This window comes from Natator depressus, chromosome 15 (assembly GCF_965152275.1).
Source record: "Natator depressus isolate rNatDep1 chromosome 15, rNatDep2.hap1, whole genome shotgun sequence".
Lineage (NCBI taxonomy): Eukaryota > Metazoa > Chordata > Testudines > Cheloniidae > Natator > Natator depressus.
The window spans coordinates 25,655,628-25,673,911 of record NC_134248.1 but is presented as its reverse complement, the minus strand read 5'-3'; the positions used below and the strand labels follow the sequence as shown (position 1 = coordinate 25,673,911).

At 39.1% G+C, this 18,284-nt stretch overlaps 1 protein-coding gene across 1 annotated transcript; it reads left to right on the top strand.

The window, feature by feature from the left end:
- Positions 1 to 214: 214 nt before the first annotated feature.
- ANAPC5 (anaphase promoting complex subunit 5) lies at positions 215 to 18,030 on the top strand. Its single transcript, XM_074973051.1, has 17 exons — positions 215 to 548; positions 1,742 to 1,821; positions 2,398 to 2,507; positions 2,951 to 3,146; positions 4,859 to 4,925; positions 6,047 to 6,148; positions 7,051 to 7,241; positions 8,195 to 8,276; positions 9,507 to 9,596; positions 10,528 to 10,709; positions 11,407 to 11,542; positions 11,793 to 11,867; positions 14,366 to 14,487; positions 15,190 to 15,297; positions 16,276 to 16,423; positions 17,054 to 17,216; positions 17,729 to 18,030. The coding sequence occupies exons 1-17, from the start codon at positions 345 to 347 to the stop codon at positions 17,941 to 17,943; spliced, it is 2,271 nt and encodes a 756-aa protein (XP_074829152.1). The 5' UTR covers positions 215 to 344; the 3' UTR covers positions 17,944 to 18,030.
- Positions 18,031 to 18,284: the final 254 nt, after the last annotated feature.

Genomic DNA, 18,284 nt, shown 5'->3' with positions numbered 1-18,284 from the left:
GCCCCCCGATCTCACCGACAGCCCCCCCGCTATCTGTGTCTCCCCCTCAGCGCCACTCCCGCCATATTCCCGCCCCCGCATTGAGTCTCTCGCCAGGGCCGGGCTCAGGTTTCCCGCCGGCCCTGCGCCGCCCTGCACCCCGCCGCTTCGCTTCGCTCCGCTCCCTGGCTCTGGTTGGCTGTTTGCGAACTCACGTGACTGCGAGCGGCTCCTACGATTGGCTGTTCTGGGGGACGCTGGTTGCCCGGGAGATGGGGATGGCGGCCTGGCGAGTTGGTGGAGGCTTTTGAAGCCTCGGGCTGTGGTAGCAGCGGCCGCCTGGGCTCCCCTCGCCCGGCTCGGCCATGGCCAGCGTGCACGAGAGTCTCTACTTCAACCCTATGATGACCAACGGGGTGGTGCACGCCAACGTGTTCGGCATCAAGGACTGTGTCACCCCCTACAAGATGGCGCTGCTGGTGCTGCTCAGCGAGCTGGGCCGGGCCGGGGCCCAGCTCAGCCTGCTGGAGAGGCGGCGCCTCAACCGGCTGCTGCTGCCGCTGCTGCAGGTCGGGGGGCAATGGGCCGCCTGAGGAGGGGGCAGGCGCGGGGAGGGGAAGGAACTGTAGGGCTGGGACGGGGTCTTCCCCAGGTGGAAAGGGTTGGGCTGCCCCCAGGTAATAGGGGCTGCCTGGGGAGCGTTTGGACATCCGGAGTGCGGGGGCCGCGGGAGAAAGAGGCAGCAAGTGTTTCTAGAGCATGGATCTTGCTCACGGATCTAAGGGAAGGTGGGTACCCCCCGGCAAGGGAGGGTGGAGAGGGGCTGTCCCCCGATAAGGGCTGGGGTTGGGGATTCTGCTGCAGAAGAGAGCCTTATACAGTCCTCCCTGCTCCTCGCCTGGGGCAAGCGTGCGTTTGGTACTGGGCAAGAGGAATGCTGCTACTGTAATGAGGGTGGCTAAGGATTTTTGTGCCCGGGCTGTTATGTTTTTGTGATATTATGGAATCATAGAAGTTATCAAGTCCAGCCGCCTGTGCTGAGGCTGGACCAAGTAAACCTAGACCAGGGTTTCTCAATCTGGCAGTTGGGACCCCTCGGGGGTCACAAAGTTATTACATGGGGAGGTTGCGAGCTGTCAGCCTCCACCCCAAACCCCGCTTTCCCTCCAGCATTATAATGGTGTTACATATATTAAAAAAGTGTTTTTAATTTATAAGTGGGGGTTGTACTCAGAGGCTTGCTATGTGAAATGGGTCACCAGCACAAAACTTCGAGAACCACTGACCTAGACCATTCCTGACAGGTGTCTGTCCAAGCTATTCTTAAAATTCTCCAATAACTGGTATTCATCCAGTGTATGCATTCGATGAAGTGAGCTGTAGCTCACGAAAGCTTATGCTCAAATAAATTGGTTAGTCTCTAAGGTGCCACAAGTCCTCCTTTTCTTTTTGCGAATACAGACTAACACGGCTGTTACTCTGAAACCTGGTATTTCACAGCCTCCCTTGGAAGTCTATTCTAGAGCTTAACTATTTTCCAGATGTTCTTATAGGTAGAAAGCTTTTCCTAATATCTAATCTTTATCTCTCTTGCTGTAGATTAAGCCATTACTTCTTGTCCTGTCTCCAGTGGACATGGAGAAAATTGATCACAGCCCTTTTTATAGCAGCCATTAACATGTATAGTGATGCAAAGCTGCTGTTTTTTCTGGGTCCAAATTGACTGTTTGGATTTCTAAAGTTGATTTATTATTTTGTATAGGGTCCTGATATGACGTTGTCACGATTGCATAAGGCTATTGAAGAATCCTGTCCTAATTTAGCAAATTCTGTGCAAATAAGGTAATTTATTTGATTTATCCTTTGGCTGCGGACTGTATCCTGTTTCCCCAGAGAGATGGGGCCATGTCATCTAATTGCTTTTCCTTTTTATTAGCATCTGTGATTTTACATGATTGATTTAATCACTTTCTTTAAAGTTTGGTAACAGAAACGTAACAGATATTTTAAACTTAGTTGATTTTTAGAGAATGTATTTCCTTGGAAACTAGAAAGGAAAAAAAAGACGGAAAGGAAGTGTAGCATACAGCGTATTTTTTCCTTACAGTAACTACCACTCAACCTATGCTTTTGATGATTTAACATGTTGTGATTTGGTGCATTGTACAGTTCTCCTTTCCACTTGAAAAAGAAATCACATGCAATTTCTTTTTTTAAAGTGATCAGTGATCGTTTTTCCAGATGTTCAAAAATTTAGAAACACTTTTGGTATAAGTGAACTAATAACCATTTGGTTCCATTTAGGTTTGTGTCTCATTCTTCCAACACCTGAAATAAGGAAGTTTTTTTTCATGTGAGATTTATTTTGGTGGTCAGGATTGGAAGGGAACATTTCTATAAACTTCTTTTCCTGTTTAGGATAAAACTGATGGCAGAAGGGGAGTTGAAAGACATGGAACAATTTTTTGATGACCTTTCAGATTCATTTACTGGGACAGAACCAGAAGTTCACAAAACAAGTGTAGTAGGTAAGTATTTTATATTCTTTCACTTTTGTCCTGGAAATCCATTCATAATACAGATTTTATATTTGAAAAACAATTACAAGCACACTACTTAGGACAAATACTCAGTCTTTTAATAAAACTATATACAAAGAATGCATCTGTTCAAAAATGTTTCACATTGTAACACCATTAGCGGTTCTCATTGGTCTTAATAGGAGTTCTGTGATCAGATTACCTGTGGAATTGGGCCCTACAGTAAGCTTGACAATGCACCTGAGAGGCAGTGAGAATTATTGGGCCACTTTTATAGATTGGTATACTGAGGTGAAGTGAAATGCAAGTTTACACTCCCAGTTAGTGCTGGAACCAGGAATACTGACTCTCAGTCTCTGATCTAAAACTACTAGGCATCACAACTAGCTATCTTTCTCTGTGTTCAAATGTAACATATTTTCCTTGTATAGGTTTATTTCTGCGCCACATGATCTTGGCATACAACAAGCTTTCTTTCAGTCAGGTCTATAAACTTTACACTGCACTTCAACAGTACTATGAGAATGATGAAAAAAAAGCTGGAATTGATGAGACCGATATGGAGCTGACAAATACTGAAGAACTCGAAGGGAAAATGGAAAAAGAAGAACTCGATGTACCTCTAAGGTAATTTTTAATGATTTCTGTAAAGTCTTTCCACTTTCTAGAGAGTTTTCCACACTAATTGTATTAAAAATTCCTCTTTACATGTCAAAACAGGGATTCAAAACTTTGTCCAACCAAAGGCCACACTCGCATTAAAGAAGTATCCTACCTTTTGTTAATGTCACGATAAACCTTATGCATGTGTTGTCACAGGTAACTAAGCAGGCACAGCCTTTGGGATTCTAACTCAGGTAGTAGAGCAGATTGTAACTGCTTTGATCTTCAGTGTGGAGGCGTAGCCTATATAGACTACAGGTTCCAGAAAGCAATTTTCAATTACTATGTTTTTATTTATTTAGATTAAAATAATAAAAAACCACTTATACAAGGTTCTAGGTGCTCTAACATATAATTAGTAGTACAACATAACTCCCAGCAGCATTAAAATGATAGATCAAATAGGAACTCAGCCAGCCACCTTAAAAAAACAAAGCTAGAAAAACCAACCCCCCTTTTCACCCCTTCATCATTCTTAGAAGCTAACCTCAGCCATCTCCAAAAACCCTATGGAATAGCTAACCTGGATGGAACATCTCATGCTCTAACTATTTTTATTGTAGGGTGGCTTGCTTTATATTATGGCACGAAAGGAGGTAGATGGGAATTCGATACTGCACTCTCATCTTTCTATAATGGCACTGTTTATTAATGGTGAACTCAAATTCATATGAAGAGGATGGGTCATGGTCAGTTTTTGCAGAGAGCAAGATAAACTTTTTTTTTACATTTTTGTGCTGAGATGGCCACTCAGTTTTTTTGGTGCCACCATGTGGCAGCATTTCTGAACTGCAACTCTAAAATCTGCAATAATTCTATTTTCAGTTAAGTATAGTACCAGCGTATAAGATGGCGGTGCCACTTTCTCTCCCTTCACTTAGCACTTCTGATTTTGTATGTCCCCTCTTAATACTGTTATTAACGCTAACAGTGAAGATTTTGATGTAGTAAAAGTGACTTTTCTTTTTCAACATAATCTTTAAATAAAAGTAGTTTTCATATACACATTACATTGTGTTTTCAGCAGTTGGACTTTTCTGTGTCCTTGAGCTTTTCCGTGCTTTCCTGAAGGCAGAGAGTCTGTCTAATTGTTCTCAGAGTTTTACTTTTTGTTGTATTTTTCTGTTTTCCCATTGAACAAAGTTCTGTTTCTAGCAAAGCAGTTGCTTTTTGGAACTAATCTTGCTATGCAGAGAGCCATGATCCTATTTGTGATCAGCTTCCTTGAGATGATCATGAACATTGCTCACGTTGCTCATAGTCTCTGCTGACTGAAGATTAAAATTCAGGCATGGTCTCATTACCAGTTGAGACATCAAGGTGGTATGTCTGTTTTTCTTCAGACATATTTATATACTGTATTTAGTTTTTGTCTATTAAAACCTAATAATTGTGTGTCTGACTACTGTATTGTGGCTTCCATGTGCCAGGTTTTATTCTTTTATTAAAGTTTAATCTCTGTACTCCTGGTTACTTTTCGCAGTTGAGCACTGATGATGTACCATAATACTTTATAAACTAAAATTGTGCGTGTGTGGCCTCTGATAAAATGTAATTATTTTTTGTATCTCCCTCCAATGTTCCTATTTTATTATAGCTACAGTATAAGCTACACAGCTGTAGCCTTCTGATTCTTTTTCACTACTTTTATTTTCTAACCATTGTTTGTTTAACAGGGAAGAAGAAATATCTTGTAGTGGGCCTCTCTCCCAGAAGCAAGCAGAATATTTTCTTTCTCAGCAGGTGTGTTAATTCTGAATAGCGCTGGGCAATAATTCATAATGTAAATTTCACCTCTGTGTTTTATGAATGATCAACAAACATCACACTTTCTTGGATGAATTAGAAATTATTTTGTTGAATAATTCTCGGTTTGTATCTCGTGTGTGAATAATTCATTGTGAGTACTTGAAATTCAAACTGTTTTAACTAGACACATAAGTCGTGGAATGGGTGTTTCAGAATCAGGTTTCCAATGGAAATATTTGTAGTTTATACTTTCCAATTGGTTTCTCCAAAATGTGTTTAAAATTTCCTGTTTCATTGATCATTCCTGCAAGTAAATAAATGCAGAGAAACTAAACACACACAGAGCACAATCAGACCTCTGAAGCATGGTAGCAATATTAAATATGTACAATAGCATAAAGTACTTCTTATACATTTGAAGGTCTCTAAGTAATTGTTAAATGCTACTGGTCTCTTTAATTCTACATCTAGTGTACAATTTTTGTGTACACTCTTGCTGCTGTGCTGTTATATAAATTTATGAATTTAACTACAGTGGTATATTTTCACTTCATTCTAGATTTTTAACTAATTCATTATATAGTAATCATGCATGTGTATAGAAGTCACCTCTTCAAATAAAATGACAATATTATGGAGCAAGAGAAATCGGAATGTTCAGTGATTTTTCCTGAGATTTGGAGTCTTGTGATCACATATGATTACTATAGTAACTGGAATTTTTTTTTGAGTTTCCCATTTATCAGTATTGTTCCCAAAGCAAATAAATGAATCGTTTTTGTATAGCTACCTGAATTTTTTTTGTGAGCAGTCAGGTATAAATTTAAGTCAGAAGTCCAATATAATCAATCTCCAAAGAGAGAAACTTGAAGAAATCTCTATCTTAAACCGGTTTTTCCATGTTAGTCAAAGCGATTGTGGTCTCTAAATGTGAGTAATACAATTTAATTGAGAGTAAAATCGCCATTTGCAATATTTAAACATGATAGCAGACACAACCCTTATGAAATTTTATGTAATTGAAGCTATACAGATAATAAATTGACTAGCATTTATTTATATAATGTTCTACCACTCCATTCCTAGTTACTTAACAATTTGCCCTTTTATTCTAGGCTTCTTTATTAAAGAATGACGAGACAAAAGCTCTTACTCCAGCATTTTTACAAAAGGAATTGAACAATTTGCTGAAGTTTAATCCAGACTTTGCTGAAGCAGTAAGTGTCTTTCCCCCTCAACCCAACATGCTCATGGGATAGTTCTTCCTATTTCTAAAATACAATTTATTTTGTATAATTTGTAGTGTACACTGAAATACAAAACATTTGTACGTATCTGTATTATCTCTGTGTATGTTAATATAGTATTTTAGGATGGGACTCCTTCTAAAGACTCAGAGAGCATAATTCAGTTAGGAACTTACACGTGTCCAACTTCAAGCACAAGTTCCATTGACTTGAGTGGCACTACTCTAGTGCAAAAAGTTAGGCATGTGTTTAAGTTCCTTTTTGAAATGGGGCCTGAGACTGACTTGTCTTTCTGACATTAAGTTGTCGTGCGTAACATGAAACAGTTTACGCTCCTAAACATTGTGAATATAAGAAATGTACCAGTGATCAGTACTAGATGGAGTATACACTGGCTATTAATTTCAGGTCTGGTTATTAAAAGAAGTCTGAATTCTGAAAGCGAAATGTTTGACAGAATAATGTCAGTCATGGGCCTGTACTACATGTTTGGGGCCTGATCCTGTAGCCCTTACCCATGTGAGCAGTCTCACATGAATAAGAGCTGTAGGTTCATACCTTCTAGATAGACATCTTGCCTCAGGACCACTGACTGGTGGGGAGATGTTGAAAATATTAGCTGTGATGAGCAAGTCTTTCCTTGTTCCATTTCGGAGCAGGGTCATTTGATATAAAGGAAACATGATCAGCTTTATTCCAGTAGTTCTGAACTGTATAAATCGTGTAGTTTGCATTGATGTTTCCTGCTAAACACACTCTCATTCACAGACGATCCTACTGCCACCTTTCTCAGTAAGAAGATACAAAATAAATCTAAAAATTGTGTTACTAATTCTGTTTTAATTTAAAGCTGATTCTGCTTTAAATTTTAGCATTATTTAAGCTACTTAAATAGTCTTAGAGTACAAGATGTCTTCAGTTCAACGCACAGCCTCCTTCACTATTTTGACCGTTTGATTCTCACTGGAGCAGAAAGCAAAAGCAATGGAGATGAAGGTTATGGCCGAAGTCTGAGATACGCTGCTCTTAATCTAGCTGCACTGCATTGTCGGTTTGGCCATTAGTAAGTTAATACATCTTGCTGCATAGTTAAGAAACACAAGTTGCTACATCTCTTATACTGAACAGATAGACCTTGTGCTGCTATTGTTTTCTGAAAGTTACATAAGGAGAGGAGGAGGAGGACTCTGTGTAGTTGGGGAGCAAGCACAGATGGGCTGTGATTATAACCGTCCTTGAATCTTGAATCTTGATTTGATTTTAACATCCTTTTGGTCCTCCTGTTGGCTGAACCATTTGGAATATACTAAGATTTGAGGTTCTTTTTATGTCCAATTATAACGGTTTCCCAGGGAATTAGATCTTTACCTGCTGCACTCCCACGACCACATGGGGTCAGAAGGTGTGAGTGCTTGCTTATAAGTGATACATGTTCAGGAGCAACTGTAGCTGCCAACCTATTACTCTCACAATGATAATGATCAGATGAGTTGGAGAGTGTACTTTGCAGGTGTTGGGTTTTTTTGTTGTTTAATAATCTCTTGGTAGAAGGGGGTATTATTGTTTGCAGTGCTGTAGATGTGCATGGTGTTCCACAGACACATGAGAGAGGTCCCTGCCCACAAAGAAACTTATAATTTAGGCCTGCATACATTGCCACCTGACTGGACAAATCACAGTTGGTAATGATGGGAGGTGGGTCTGGAAGATTATGAGTATAAACATTTTCTACCTAGGCAGGTATTTTATATGGCACTCATCAGAATAATATCAGAGCATATTTGAACATATACCTGTGCTTTAAGGCCCAGTAATGGGTTACAGTTAATTTCTCATGAATTGTAGAGGCTAACAAAAAAGTGGATATGAGGAAATACTCTCATCTGAACTGTTTAATTGGAGTTCGCTTCTAAGTGGGATATGTATCATTTAGGTCAGCATATGTTTGAGACTTCATAATACTACTTGTCATTGTTAACAGACTATTAATGTGCTCTATCTTTGATTTGTTGGTAGTCGGCAAGCTGAGCTTGCTCTCCAGGAAGCCATCAGAATTGCACAGGAGTCCAATGATCACGTTTGCTTGCAGCACTGCTTGGTAAGGCAGCCATGCTTGGGGTGGGGGGAGGGGAATACATTGTCTTTGTCTTAACCATCTGTCTCTTGACTCAATTAGACTTTTGTTGCATTTGCTGTAGCTATGTCAAGTGTTTGGTAGTAATTTAAATATTATTTCTCTGCCTCAGGATGACTTTTTTTGGTTCTTTATTTCTTCAGTAAATATCAAGGAGCTGTCCTGAGGTTTGGGGTTTTTTTTAGTTGTGCAACTCTGGTTGATTTTAGTGGGGGTCATGCATTTAAACCCATACACAATGCTTTGAATATTTTAGTCTTTGCACTTTTAAGAACTTTTGTTCAAGATAATTTTTAAAAACCTTTTTTCCAGTATCCCTCTGTTCTCCTGAGAGTGAGCATAAAAGGCTCTCGGCCAATGGAAAGAGGAAAAGGGCAAAGATTTTAGTCTCTCTCTCCTTTCTGGCAGCTTCTTTTTCAGTTCTTTCCTGTCCATAATAGACTAATAGAGTGTTATAGTGATTTTTTATTTACAACCTAGAGAGCACTCAGCAGAGGTCCCTGTCTAAATCTATGCAGTGTAAATAGTGCTCTTGCTAAGAGGGGTGATCCACCTGATGAAGATGCCTAGTCTATGGCAGTTTCTTTGCCTCCCAAACACACTGCAGCATTATGGCACAGTTTTAAGCTCGGCTTTTTGGCTCAGAAAGTTTCAAGCACTTCGTTGTATTCAACCCATGAGAGGAGAAAGAAGAGCTCCTGTTGTTCACTTGATATGAAGAAGGGTTAACATATCTATCTGAAGGGAGCTCTCGAAGTGACACAGGTCACCTGTTTCTCCTTGGGGAAGCAGAGCAGGTTCTAAGGCTTCAGTGTCTTGTTGGTTTTGAGACTGTATTGAGGAAACTTGTACGTCCAGGGTGAAAAGCACCACTTTCTAGCAAGGCTCATTCCATGAGAGTCTGTCTGTCTCTTGGGCTGAGAGAGGATGTTATCCCAGAAGTCCTGTGTAAGGTAGCCATATGGATGCCTTGCATAACTTTCTATACCATTCCAGACTTGACATGGAAGCCTCCTGGGCTGCTGCCTTCCGTAGGAGGGACTTTGATTCAAAAGTCAATTGTGTTTTGTTTTGTTTTAAGTTACCACACAAGTTTTTGTGTGTGTGTGTGTGTGTGTGTGTCTCTCTCTCGTTGCACAAACATATGTTACATCATGCCTTTGCAATGATGTTTTTATCTTGTTCCCATACCAGAGCTGGCTGTACATTTTGGAGCAGAAGAGATCAGATAGCTGTGTCCTGTTAGAACACTCTGTGAAAAAAGCTGTACATTTTGGATTGCCAGTAAGTCTCTCATCCCTTAACTCTATTCAAGGAGAAGGGGGTGTGTGCACTCGCATATAGTGTATGATCTGTAGCTTTTCTTTTTGCTGATCTTATGAATATATATAGCTGAGATTTAACCCAATCTATTTTAGATTTCAAAATCCTGCCTCTCTTTCTGTCTTACTTACTTAAATTAAAAACCACAATGGATTTGCTTCCATAGGGATCTTCGGCTTTCACCCTGTCCCAGCTGCTGGGTCTTGCAGGGCAGCCCTCTCTCCACCATTCTTATGCCAGCTTCCTCCACGTCTCCTGGCTGTTAAAGTGTGTTTGTCTGTCTATCTCTTTCTCTAGTTTTTCTGTTTGAGATAAAAGAACGAGCTGCAGTAGAAGGAATAGTGTAGCTCACATGGGGGACACTGAGAGCAGACGTTAGATTATTTAGAGAGAGGGCTACCTTGTGACGCCCAAGAACCAATAGAGAACCCAGCCACTAGATTGCTGGGGATGAGGAAGTAGAAGTCATGGGGGAAACTGGGTTGCAGTGAGGAGTCAGGTGGGGTGTATATGACAAAGGATTGGGAACTAATTGTGTAGATGGTGTATGAGCCATGGAAGGTGGAAATTGTATTTTTTTTTGAGGGAGTGGCAAGGGGAAAAGCAGAAAGCTGTGTGTGTGCGTGCGTGCATGTGAGTACTTTTTTCATTGGAGTGACTCAGATATAACCAGCTGCAGGTCTGTGGGGTGGGAAACTACAGATTCCCTTTCCATCCCATTACAAGGTGGTATTATTAACTGTGTATATGAAGAAATCTCTGTAATGGCATTTTGTCATCTATATTGAATAATAACTTGCTTTTTTAGGTGGGAATTTTGATAGTTTGTGCTTCCTACTTAGTTGTAGCATGTATATGTTTAATATGTTTGTTTTGATTTTCCTCTCCATAGTATCTAGCTTCCCTGGGAATACAGTCCTTGGTTCAGCAAAGAGCTTTTGCAGGAAAGACTGCTAATAAGCTAATGGATGCCTTAAAGGACTCTGATCTGTTGCACTGGAAACATAGCTTGTCAGAGCTTATTGATATTAGTATAGCACAGAAAACTGCCATTTGGAGACTATATGGTCGCAGGTATTTTCTCTCATCAAACTCAGATTTGTTTCTTATATATGTTTTAAATGTTTCAAGCAGTGCCTTTACCATCAGTCATACAAGTGCACAAGCGACTGCATCTGTTTAATGTGCTGAAACCAAGTATATAGGCTATTACTCAGGCGAGGTTGGGGGAATTGTTGTTTTGTTTTCCTAGTTCAGCTCATTTAAAACACAGTCTGGAGGAACAACGAGGAGTCTGGTGGCACCTTAAAGACTAACAGATTTATTTGCACAGAAGAAGTGGGTTTTTTACCCACGAAAGCTTATGTCCAAATAAATCCCTTAGTCTTTAAGGTGCCACCAGACTCCTCGTTGTTTTTGTGGATGCAGACTAACACGGCTACCTCTCTGGTACAGTCTGGAGGAGATATTTTAGTCCCAATGTTATATCTGTAAATAGAACAAAGTTTTAATGTCTCTATTTACCCATCCTCAACATCACCTTATAGAAACTATGTTCAGGTCTTAGCTGGGTTGGTGCCTTGTTCGTGAGCACTTGATATACTGGCCCAGTGGGGAGGTCCTGGTAGCAGTTACTTACAACAAAAAGGGGAAACTGTAAAGCTAGAAGCCCAGAGAAGCAGTCTGTGGCAATTTATCATGACTTTGGAGTGTAGATTAAAAATCTCTGATGTTTGTTGCATGAAAGTAAACGAAGCTCTTCTCACTGTAGCACCATGGCACTTCAGCAAGCCCAGATGTTGCTGAGCATGAACAGTCTAGAAGCTGTAAATGTGGGTGTTCAGCAGAATAACACAGAATCTTTTGCTGTAGTATTGTGTCACCTGGCTGAGCTACATGCAGAACAGGTGAGGCTTACATTGAGTTGCACAAAAAATCACGTGGGTGGGGAAGAATCAAAGATCTGTGATTAAAAAGTGGCTTTTATTGATGAACTGTGTGCATGTGTGGTTCTGATCAACATTTTGGCAGGTAAGGGAAATTTAGCTTTTCTTCTTAACAGCTGTTTATGTCTAGGAGTACAGGGATGAAATTAAGGAAAGGAAAATAGTGCTTACACTATTACTTGCTCATCATACTCCTGTTCTTGTGTTGTAGGGATGTTTTGCTGCTGCTTCAGAAATACTGAAACATTTAAAAGAGAGATTCCCTCCCAGCAGTCAGCATGCACAGGTAACGTGTGGCTTTTATTGCATAGAGAAAATACACATTCACATGACATTTTAACCAGAGTTATATGTTGGGGATAAGATCTGATTTTCAGTGCATCTTAATTCCACTGTATCTGTATAAAATGTGTTTTCATTAGACAATCTGAATTGGCTTCATGTAAATCTTGTCACTAGTGGGAAACCTAAAAAATTTTGCACAAAGTCGCAAGCCATGAAAACATTACGTACCACAGTTTGAAACTTGAGAAAGTTATCTCACTAGTGCCTCAGAGTGAAGAGCTATTTGTATTTTCCTTCCATGCCCTCTGTTCCTTCCGTGCAGCTTAGCTGTAATGCTAGCTACATCATATTTACCTCCCTCACAGGGGATTATCAGGATTAAATGTTTGTAAAGTGCCTTGAAGTTCAAAGTGCTATACAAGTACTCTGAGCTAAGAGAAGAGGCTGTGATTTGTGTGGAACTGGAAAACACCCTAATGGAGTAAATCTGTGGGACAGCATCTACATCATTTTAAGGCTTTCTAGATCCAACAAACTTATTTTTTCCAATCTTTCTTTTTCTACGTTACAAAGGGAGTCAAACTGCCGCAAAACAAGTATTCAGGACATAACTAGAGGAAAGAGTTTTATTTTAAATGTGATCCTGTAAGCTCTGTTACGGTTCTTTTGCATATTTCTTTAGTAGACCTACGCATTTCTGCTGAAGGTGTTTATTGGTACAATGAAGGTGTTTATTGATACAATGTGTTACATCCAACAAACTCGGACAACTTCTTTAATAAACAGGAATATAGTCAGTTATGTCTGTAAATAGCGTGCTTTAATATTAGGGCTGTCAAGCGATTAAAAAATTTGTGCGATTTAAACAATAATAGAATATCATTTATTTCAATACTTGTGGATGTTTTCTACATCTTGAAATATATTGATTTCAGTTACAACACAGAATACAGAGTGTAGTGTTCACTTTATATTTTTATTACAAGTATTTGCACTGTAAAAAACAAGAAATATTTTTCAATTCACCTAATACAAGTACAGTAGTGCAATCTCTTTATCATGAAAGTTGAACTTACAAATGTAGAATTATGTACAAAAAACTGCATTCAAAAACAAAATAATGTAAAACTTCAGAGCCTACAAGTTCACTCAGTTCTACTTCTTGTTCACCCATTTGCTCGGACAAACAAGTTTGTTTACATTTGCAGGAGATAATGCTGCCTGCTTCTTGTTTACAATGTCACCTGAAAATGAGAACAGGCATTCACATGGCACTGTTGTAGCTGGCATTGAATGATATTTACGTGCCAGGTGCACTAAAGATTCATATGTCCCTTCATGCTTCAACCACCATTCCAGGGGTCATGCGTTCATGCTGATGACGGGTTCTGCTCAATAATAATCCAAAGTAGTGCAGACTAATGCATGTTTGTTTTCATTATCTGAATCAGATGCCACCGGCAGAAGGTTGATTTTCTTTTTTTGGTGGTTTGGCTTCTGTAGTTTCCGCATCGGAGTGTGACTTCTGAAAAACATGCTCCACACCTCGTCCTTCTCAGATTTTTGGAAGGTTCTAAAACCTTGGGTTGAGTGCTATAGCTATCTTTACAAATCTCACATTGGTACCTTCTTTGCGTTTTGTGAAATCTTCAGTGAAAGTGTTCTTAAAATGAACATGCGCTGGGTCATCATCCGAGACTGCTATAATATGAAATATATGGCAGAATGCAGATAAAACAGAGCAGGGGACTAGAATTCTCCTCCAAGGAGTTCAGTCACAAATTTAATTAATGCATTATTTTTTTAACAAGCATCATCAGCATGGGAGCATGTTCTCTGGAATGGTGGCCGAAGCATGAAGGGGCATATGAATGTTTAGCATACCTGGCACATAAATACCTTGCAATGCCAGCTACAAAAGTGCCATGCAAATGTCTGTTCTCGCTTTCTGGTGACATTGTAAATAAGAAGCAGGTAGCATTATTGCCTGTAAATGTAAACAAACTTTGTCTGAGTGATGGCTGAACGAGCAGTAGGACTGAGTAGACTTGTAGGCTCTAAAAGTTTTACATAGTTTTGTTCTTTAGTGCAGTTATGTAACCAAAAAAAATCTACATTTGTAAGTTGCACTTTCATGACAGTTTGCACTACAGTACTTGTAAGAGGTGAATTGAAAAATACTATTTCTTTTATCATTTTTACAGTGCAAATATTTGCAATAAAAAATAATATACACTTCGATTTCAATTACAACACAGAATACAATATATATGAAAACGTAGAAAAATGGCCAAACTATTTAATAAATTTCAGTTGGTATTCTATTGTTTAACAGTGTGATTAAAACTGCGATTAATCGCATTTAATTTCTTTGAGTTAATCTCATGAGCTAACTGCGATTGGCAGCCCTATTTAATATCTGTTGATTTAACTTTTGGATCGCAAAATGAACATTCACCATTTCTCCTTAAAACTTATTTCTGTACACTCTTGGTTTAGCTGTGGATGCTGTTTGATCAGAAAATACAGTTTGATAGAGCTATGAATGATGGCAAATACCATGTCGCCGATTCTTTTGTGGCAGGAATTACAGCACTTAATAGCATAGAAGGAGTGTACAGGTAAGAAACCATCAATCTACAGAAAAATCTTGCAATAATATCCCACTGAAATAAATAAAGATGGAATAAAGTGCTTGCTGGAGATAATACATTATTTTTCTCGGCATACCTTTCTTCAGTGAACTACAGTAATATTTCCTTCTTCCTTAACTCTGCCATAACTATCCTAAAACAATGATCTTGGTATAATCCATTTTACCCACCTCCCTGGGGTTATTTTAATGGCTATAAAGCATTTACGCCCTAAATTTTTATAAACTTATTCTATGATTGCATTAATATATTTATTTTGAAATCTGTTCACTGTGGCTATCCCAAGAGCTAGGTGCAATACCTAATTTGTATAAAAAATTAGGAGACTTGGGGTCTATTCCTGGTTTTGCCATTGACTTACAGTGTGACCATGGGCAAGTTACTTCATTTCTGCCTGTTACCCCATCTGTGAAATAGAGGGAATACTTCCCTTCCCTTTATAAAGTGCTTTTGAGATCTGTGGATGAAAAGGGCTATATAAAAGTTACATGTTATTAACAGAACATCCCCACCCAGGCCTTGGTTATATTTTTACACATTTGGGTAGAAAGCACTTTTACAGGTGTAGAAGCTGAGTACACAAAACACTAGTGTGCTTTTCCATTGCATCCAAGTGAAGGATTGAGTCTAAAATATTAACATCTGGTAATGAAATTCTTTTTATTGTAGAAAAGCCATTGTATTGAAAGCTCAGAATCAAATGTCAGAGGCGCACAAACTTTTGCAGAAACTGTTGATCCACTGCCAAAATATAAAAAACACTGAGATGGTGATTAGGTAAGAACAGTTAATTTCTAGAGACTTCCTTGAATATTAAAGCTACTTTACACTAATTAACATCAATAGTCACAATCTGTTCTGTACTTCTTCACTAATTCGTAGTTTATCCACCGTTTGGATAAGAGACTATTCTGATTTATTAAATGTAGTATAGAAGAATTATTAAATGTAAAACTTTGGGTGGTGATAAAATGAAGCATTACCGTGGCAATACAAATGTGCTTTCACTTGCTGAGCTAAATGAACTTGCTGGTACCAACACTTTTAAAAGAGTCATTTGGAATGGCCCCTAACTACACGTGTTTGCACTCAGCAAACTGAGTTTTAGCTCCGAAATGAAGTATGATAGGTAAACTTCCATCATCAAAGTGGACGTATGAATTGAATTCTTCATGGATAGTGTGAACATTCAACTTTCAGGTTGGGGGGGTTACCTATGGCATGTGTGGGGTATGGGTGGTTTGTTTGTGGGACGGGGGGGTTATAACAAAATTGATTATCAAGGATATTTTGAAGCTGAAATGTAGTAGTCTTTTCAAAACTAAATTCAAAGTAGTTTCAAGTACTAAATCTGCCAAGGGTGGGTGTTTTTGCAACCACAATTTCCTTTAATAAAAGAAAAAGGGTGGGGGTTAATTCCCCTGTTGAGTGAAAGAGCCACACAAACCAACTGTGCCTAAAATAGACTTAGAGATTTGTTTCTCTCTACTCTGTGTCATCATAATTTTCAGTGTTACTTACCACAATAGTATTTTATTCATGGTAATTGGTGGAATCCCTTTTAAGGATGAAATTCAAATGTATTGTGCATGTGGTATTGTAACTTATTAAGAATAAATGAGAGAGTACTATTAGGGATAAATAATTGACTTCCACTTACTTGTTCTCTGGAGGTTAGTGTGGTGGGGAAACACTTTTAAAATTTTCAGCAAAACTGAGTCACTTTACATTTTTTTTTCCCTTCTTTTTGGTTAGTGTACTTCTGTCAATAGCAGAGCTTTACTGGAGATCTTCATGTCATACAATAGCACTGCCTGTCCTGCTTCAGGCTCTCGCTCTTTCTAGAGAATACCGTCTACAGTACTTGGCCTCTGAAACTGTTCTGAACTTGGCTTTTTCCCAGGTAAGTTTGATTCATGCTTTCACAGGCTGCAAATCAAACATTTATGTTGTCAATCTGGATATCATTGCTATTGTTGTTAGATTTAAGAACATAACCCTGTCAGGGTTCAGTTATTGCTTTTAAAGAATGAAATGTATTTCAAAATGTGAAATCTTTCAAGGAAGTGTATAAAAACAATTGAAAGTCATTGAGGCTTTTAGGTTCAGTATGTTATAAAATATGCAGTTATAAGTTGGCACTGCCTTCACTTTTCCAACTGATATTTCTTATGCCGTCTTGTTGGCTTTGCGGTAGCAGAACTTGTTGACATGAGCTGGGTTTAAAAAGAACACAGGTTAATGGAGTTCATTCATATTGCTTATTCTGGGCAGATGGGGATCCTGGTTGTCAACACTGTGCAGTGTCTGCCAGTCAATTCAGATTCCTACTGGCATTCCCCACCACCGTGCCTCATCTCTGCTAATGGGAACAGTTTAGAAGATTATGGGGAGAAGCTAAAAATCTTGTCTGGACTATCAGTTCCTTTTAAAACAGATGTGGCATTCAAATGGCTTAGTTGGCCTCACCAGAAGTGGCTGCTATTTCCTGTGGGCACCAATTTCAGACCAGCAAAGTATGTTTCTCTTTCAGCTAATTCTTGGTATTCCTGAACAAGCACTGAATATTCTGCATACGGCGATAGAACCTATCTTGGCTCACGGAGCAGTACTGGACAAAGGCTGTGCCATGTTCTTGGTGGCCAAATGTCAGGTTGCTTCTGCAGCTTCGTACTCTCCACAAAAGAAGGCAGAAGGTAGAGTGAAGAATAATTATGCACATTTATATTTCTCAACTTTTGAGCTCAATCCAATTTAGATATTTGAATTTTAGTAGTACAAAGATATATCATCATCGGTAATAAAATAAAAACAAAAACAAGGGAGGTAGTGTTACCGAATGGGAAGATCGGGGGGGAGGGTCTGAATCTGGACTCACAATGTCACTGGGGCCAAAAGAACAATGTCCATCTTGAAAATGCTCAATATTTACCATAGAACCTTGTTAATCTGCACACTTTATCATCTATACCTTGCAGCAAAGCTTGAATAGCAAAGGCTATAGTTGTATGCCCATGTTGCCAAGACCATTATTTTTACAAAAGATACAATTAAAATATTTCTCCCACGTCAGCAAGTATTTTATAAATTGCTAAAACCTGTGCTTTTAATTTGAAAAATTAATCCATAATGGGCCTCCCTAGAGGTGGGATTGTACTGTTTATACGAACACAGTTTTAAATATTGAATTTCCTCACCATTTTGACAGCTCTGGAATCAGCTATCCTGAACCTAAATGAAGCCAAGACTTATTTTGCAAAAGTGGACTGCAAAGAGCAGCTCAGAGACGTTCTTTACTTTCAGGCCAGACTCTTCCACACCCTGGGCAAGACCCAAGAAAGAAACAAATGTGCCATGCTATTCCGTCAAGTGCACCAGGAGCTGCCCGCTCACGGTGTTCCGTTAATTAATGCCTTTAAGTGAAGTGTTTTAAAGCTGAAGCTTCCCTCTGCATTTTCCTGCTGACCCCCAAACCCCCTTTTTTAAATGTCTTCATTATGTTCAATCATCACTGCTTGAAAATAATTACAAATAAACTATGTTCTTCTGTTTAGAAAACTTTGTTTTTTGCTTGAAATGATTTGTGGAAAGTAGATGTTTGCACACTTCTCATTTTATTCTGTAAATAAGTAGTCGTCTTTTGTAGTCACAAAATAGGAATCAGATTTTTAAAGAAAATGCCTGTGTTGATCACAGATTTAACGCTAGGACCAAAACTAAGAGGTATTGGCAGGAAAGGGTGTGTATGGGGTGAGGGGTAGTGA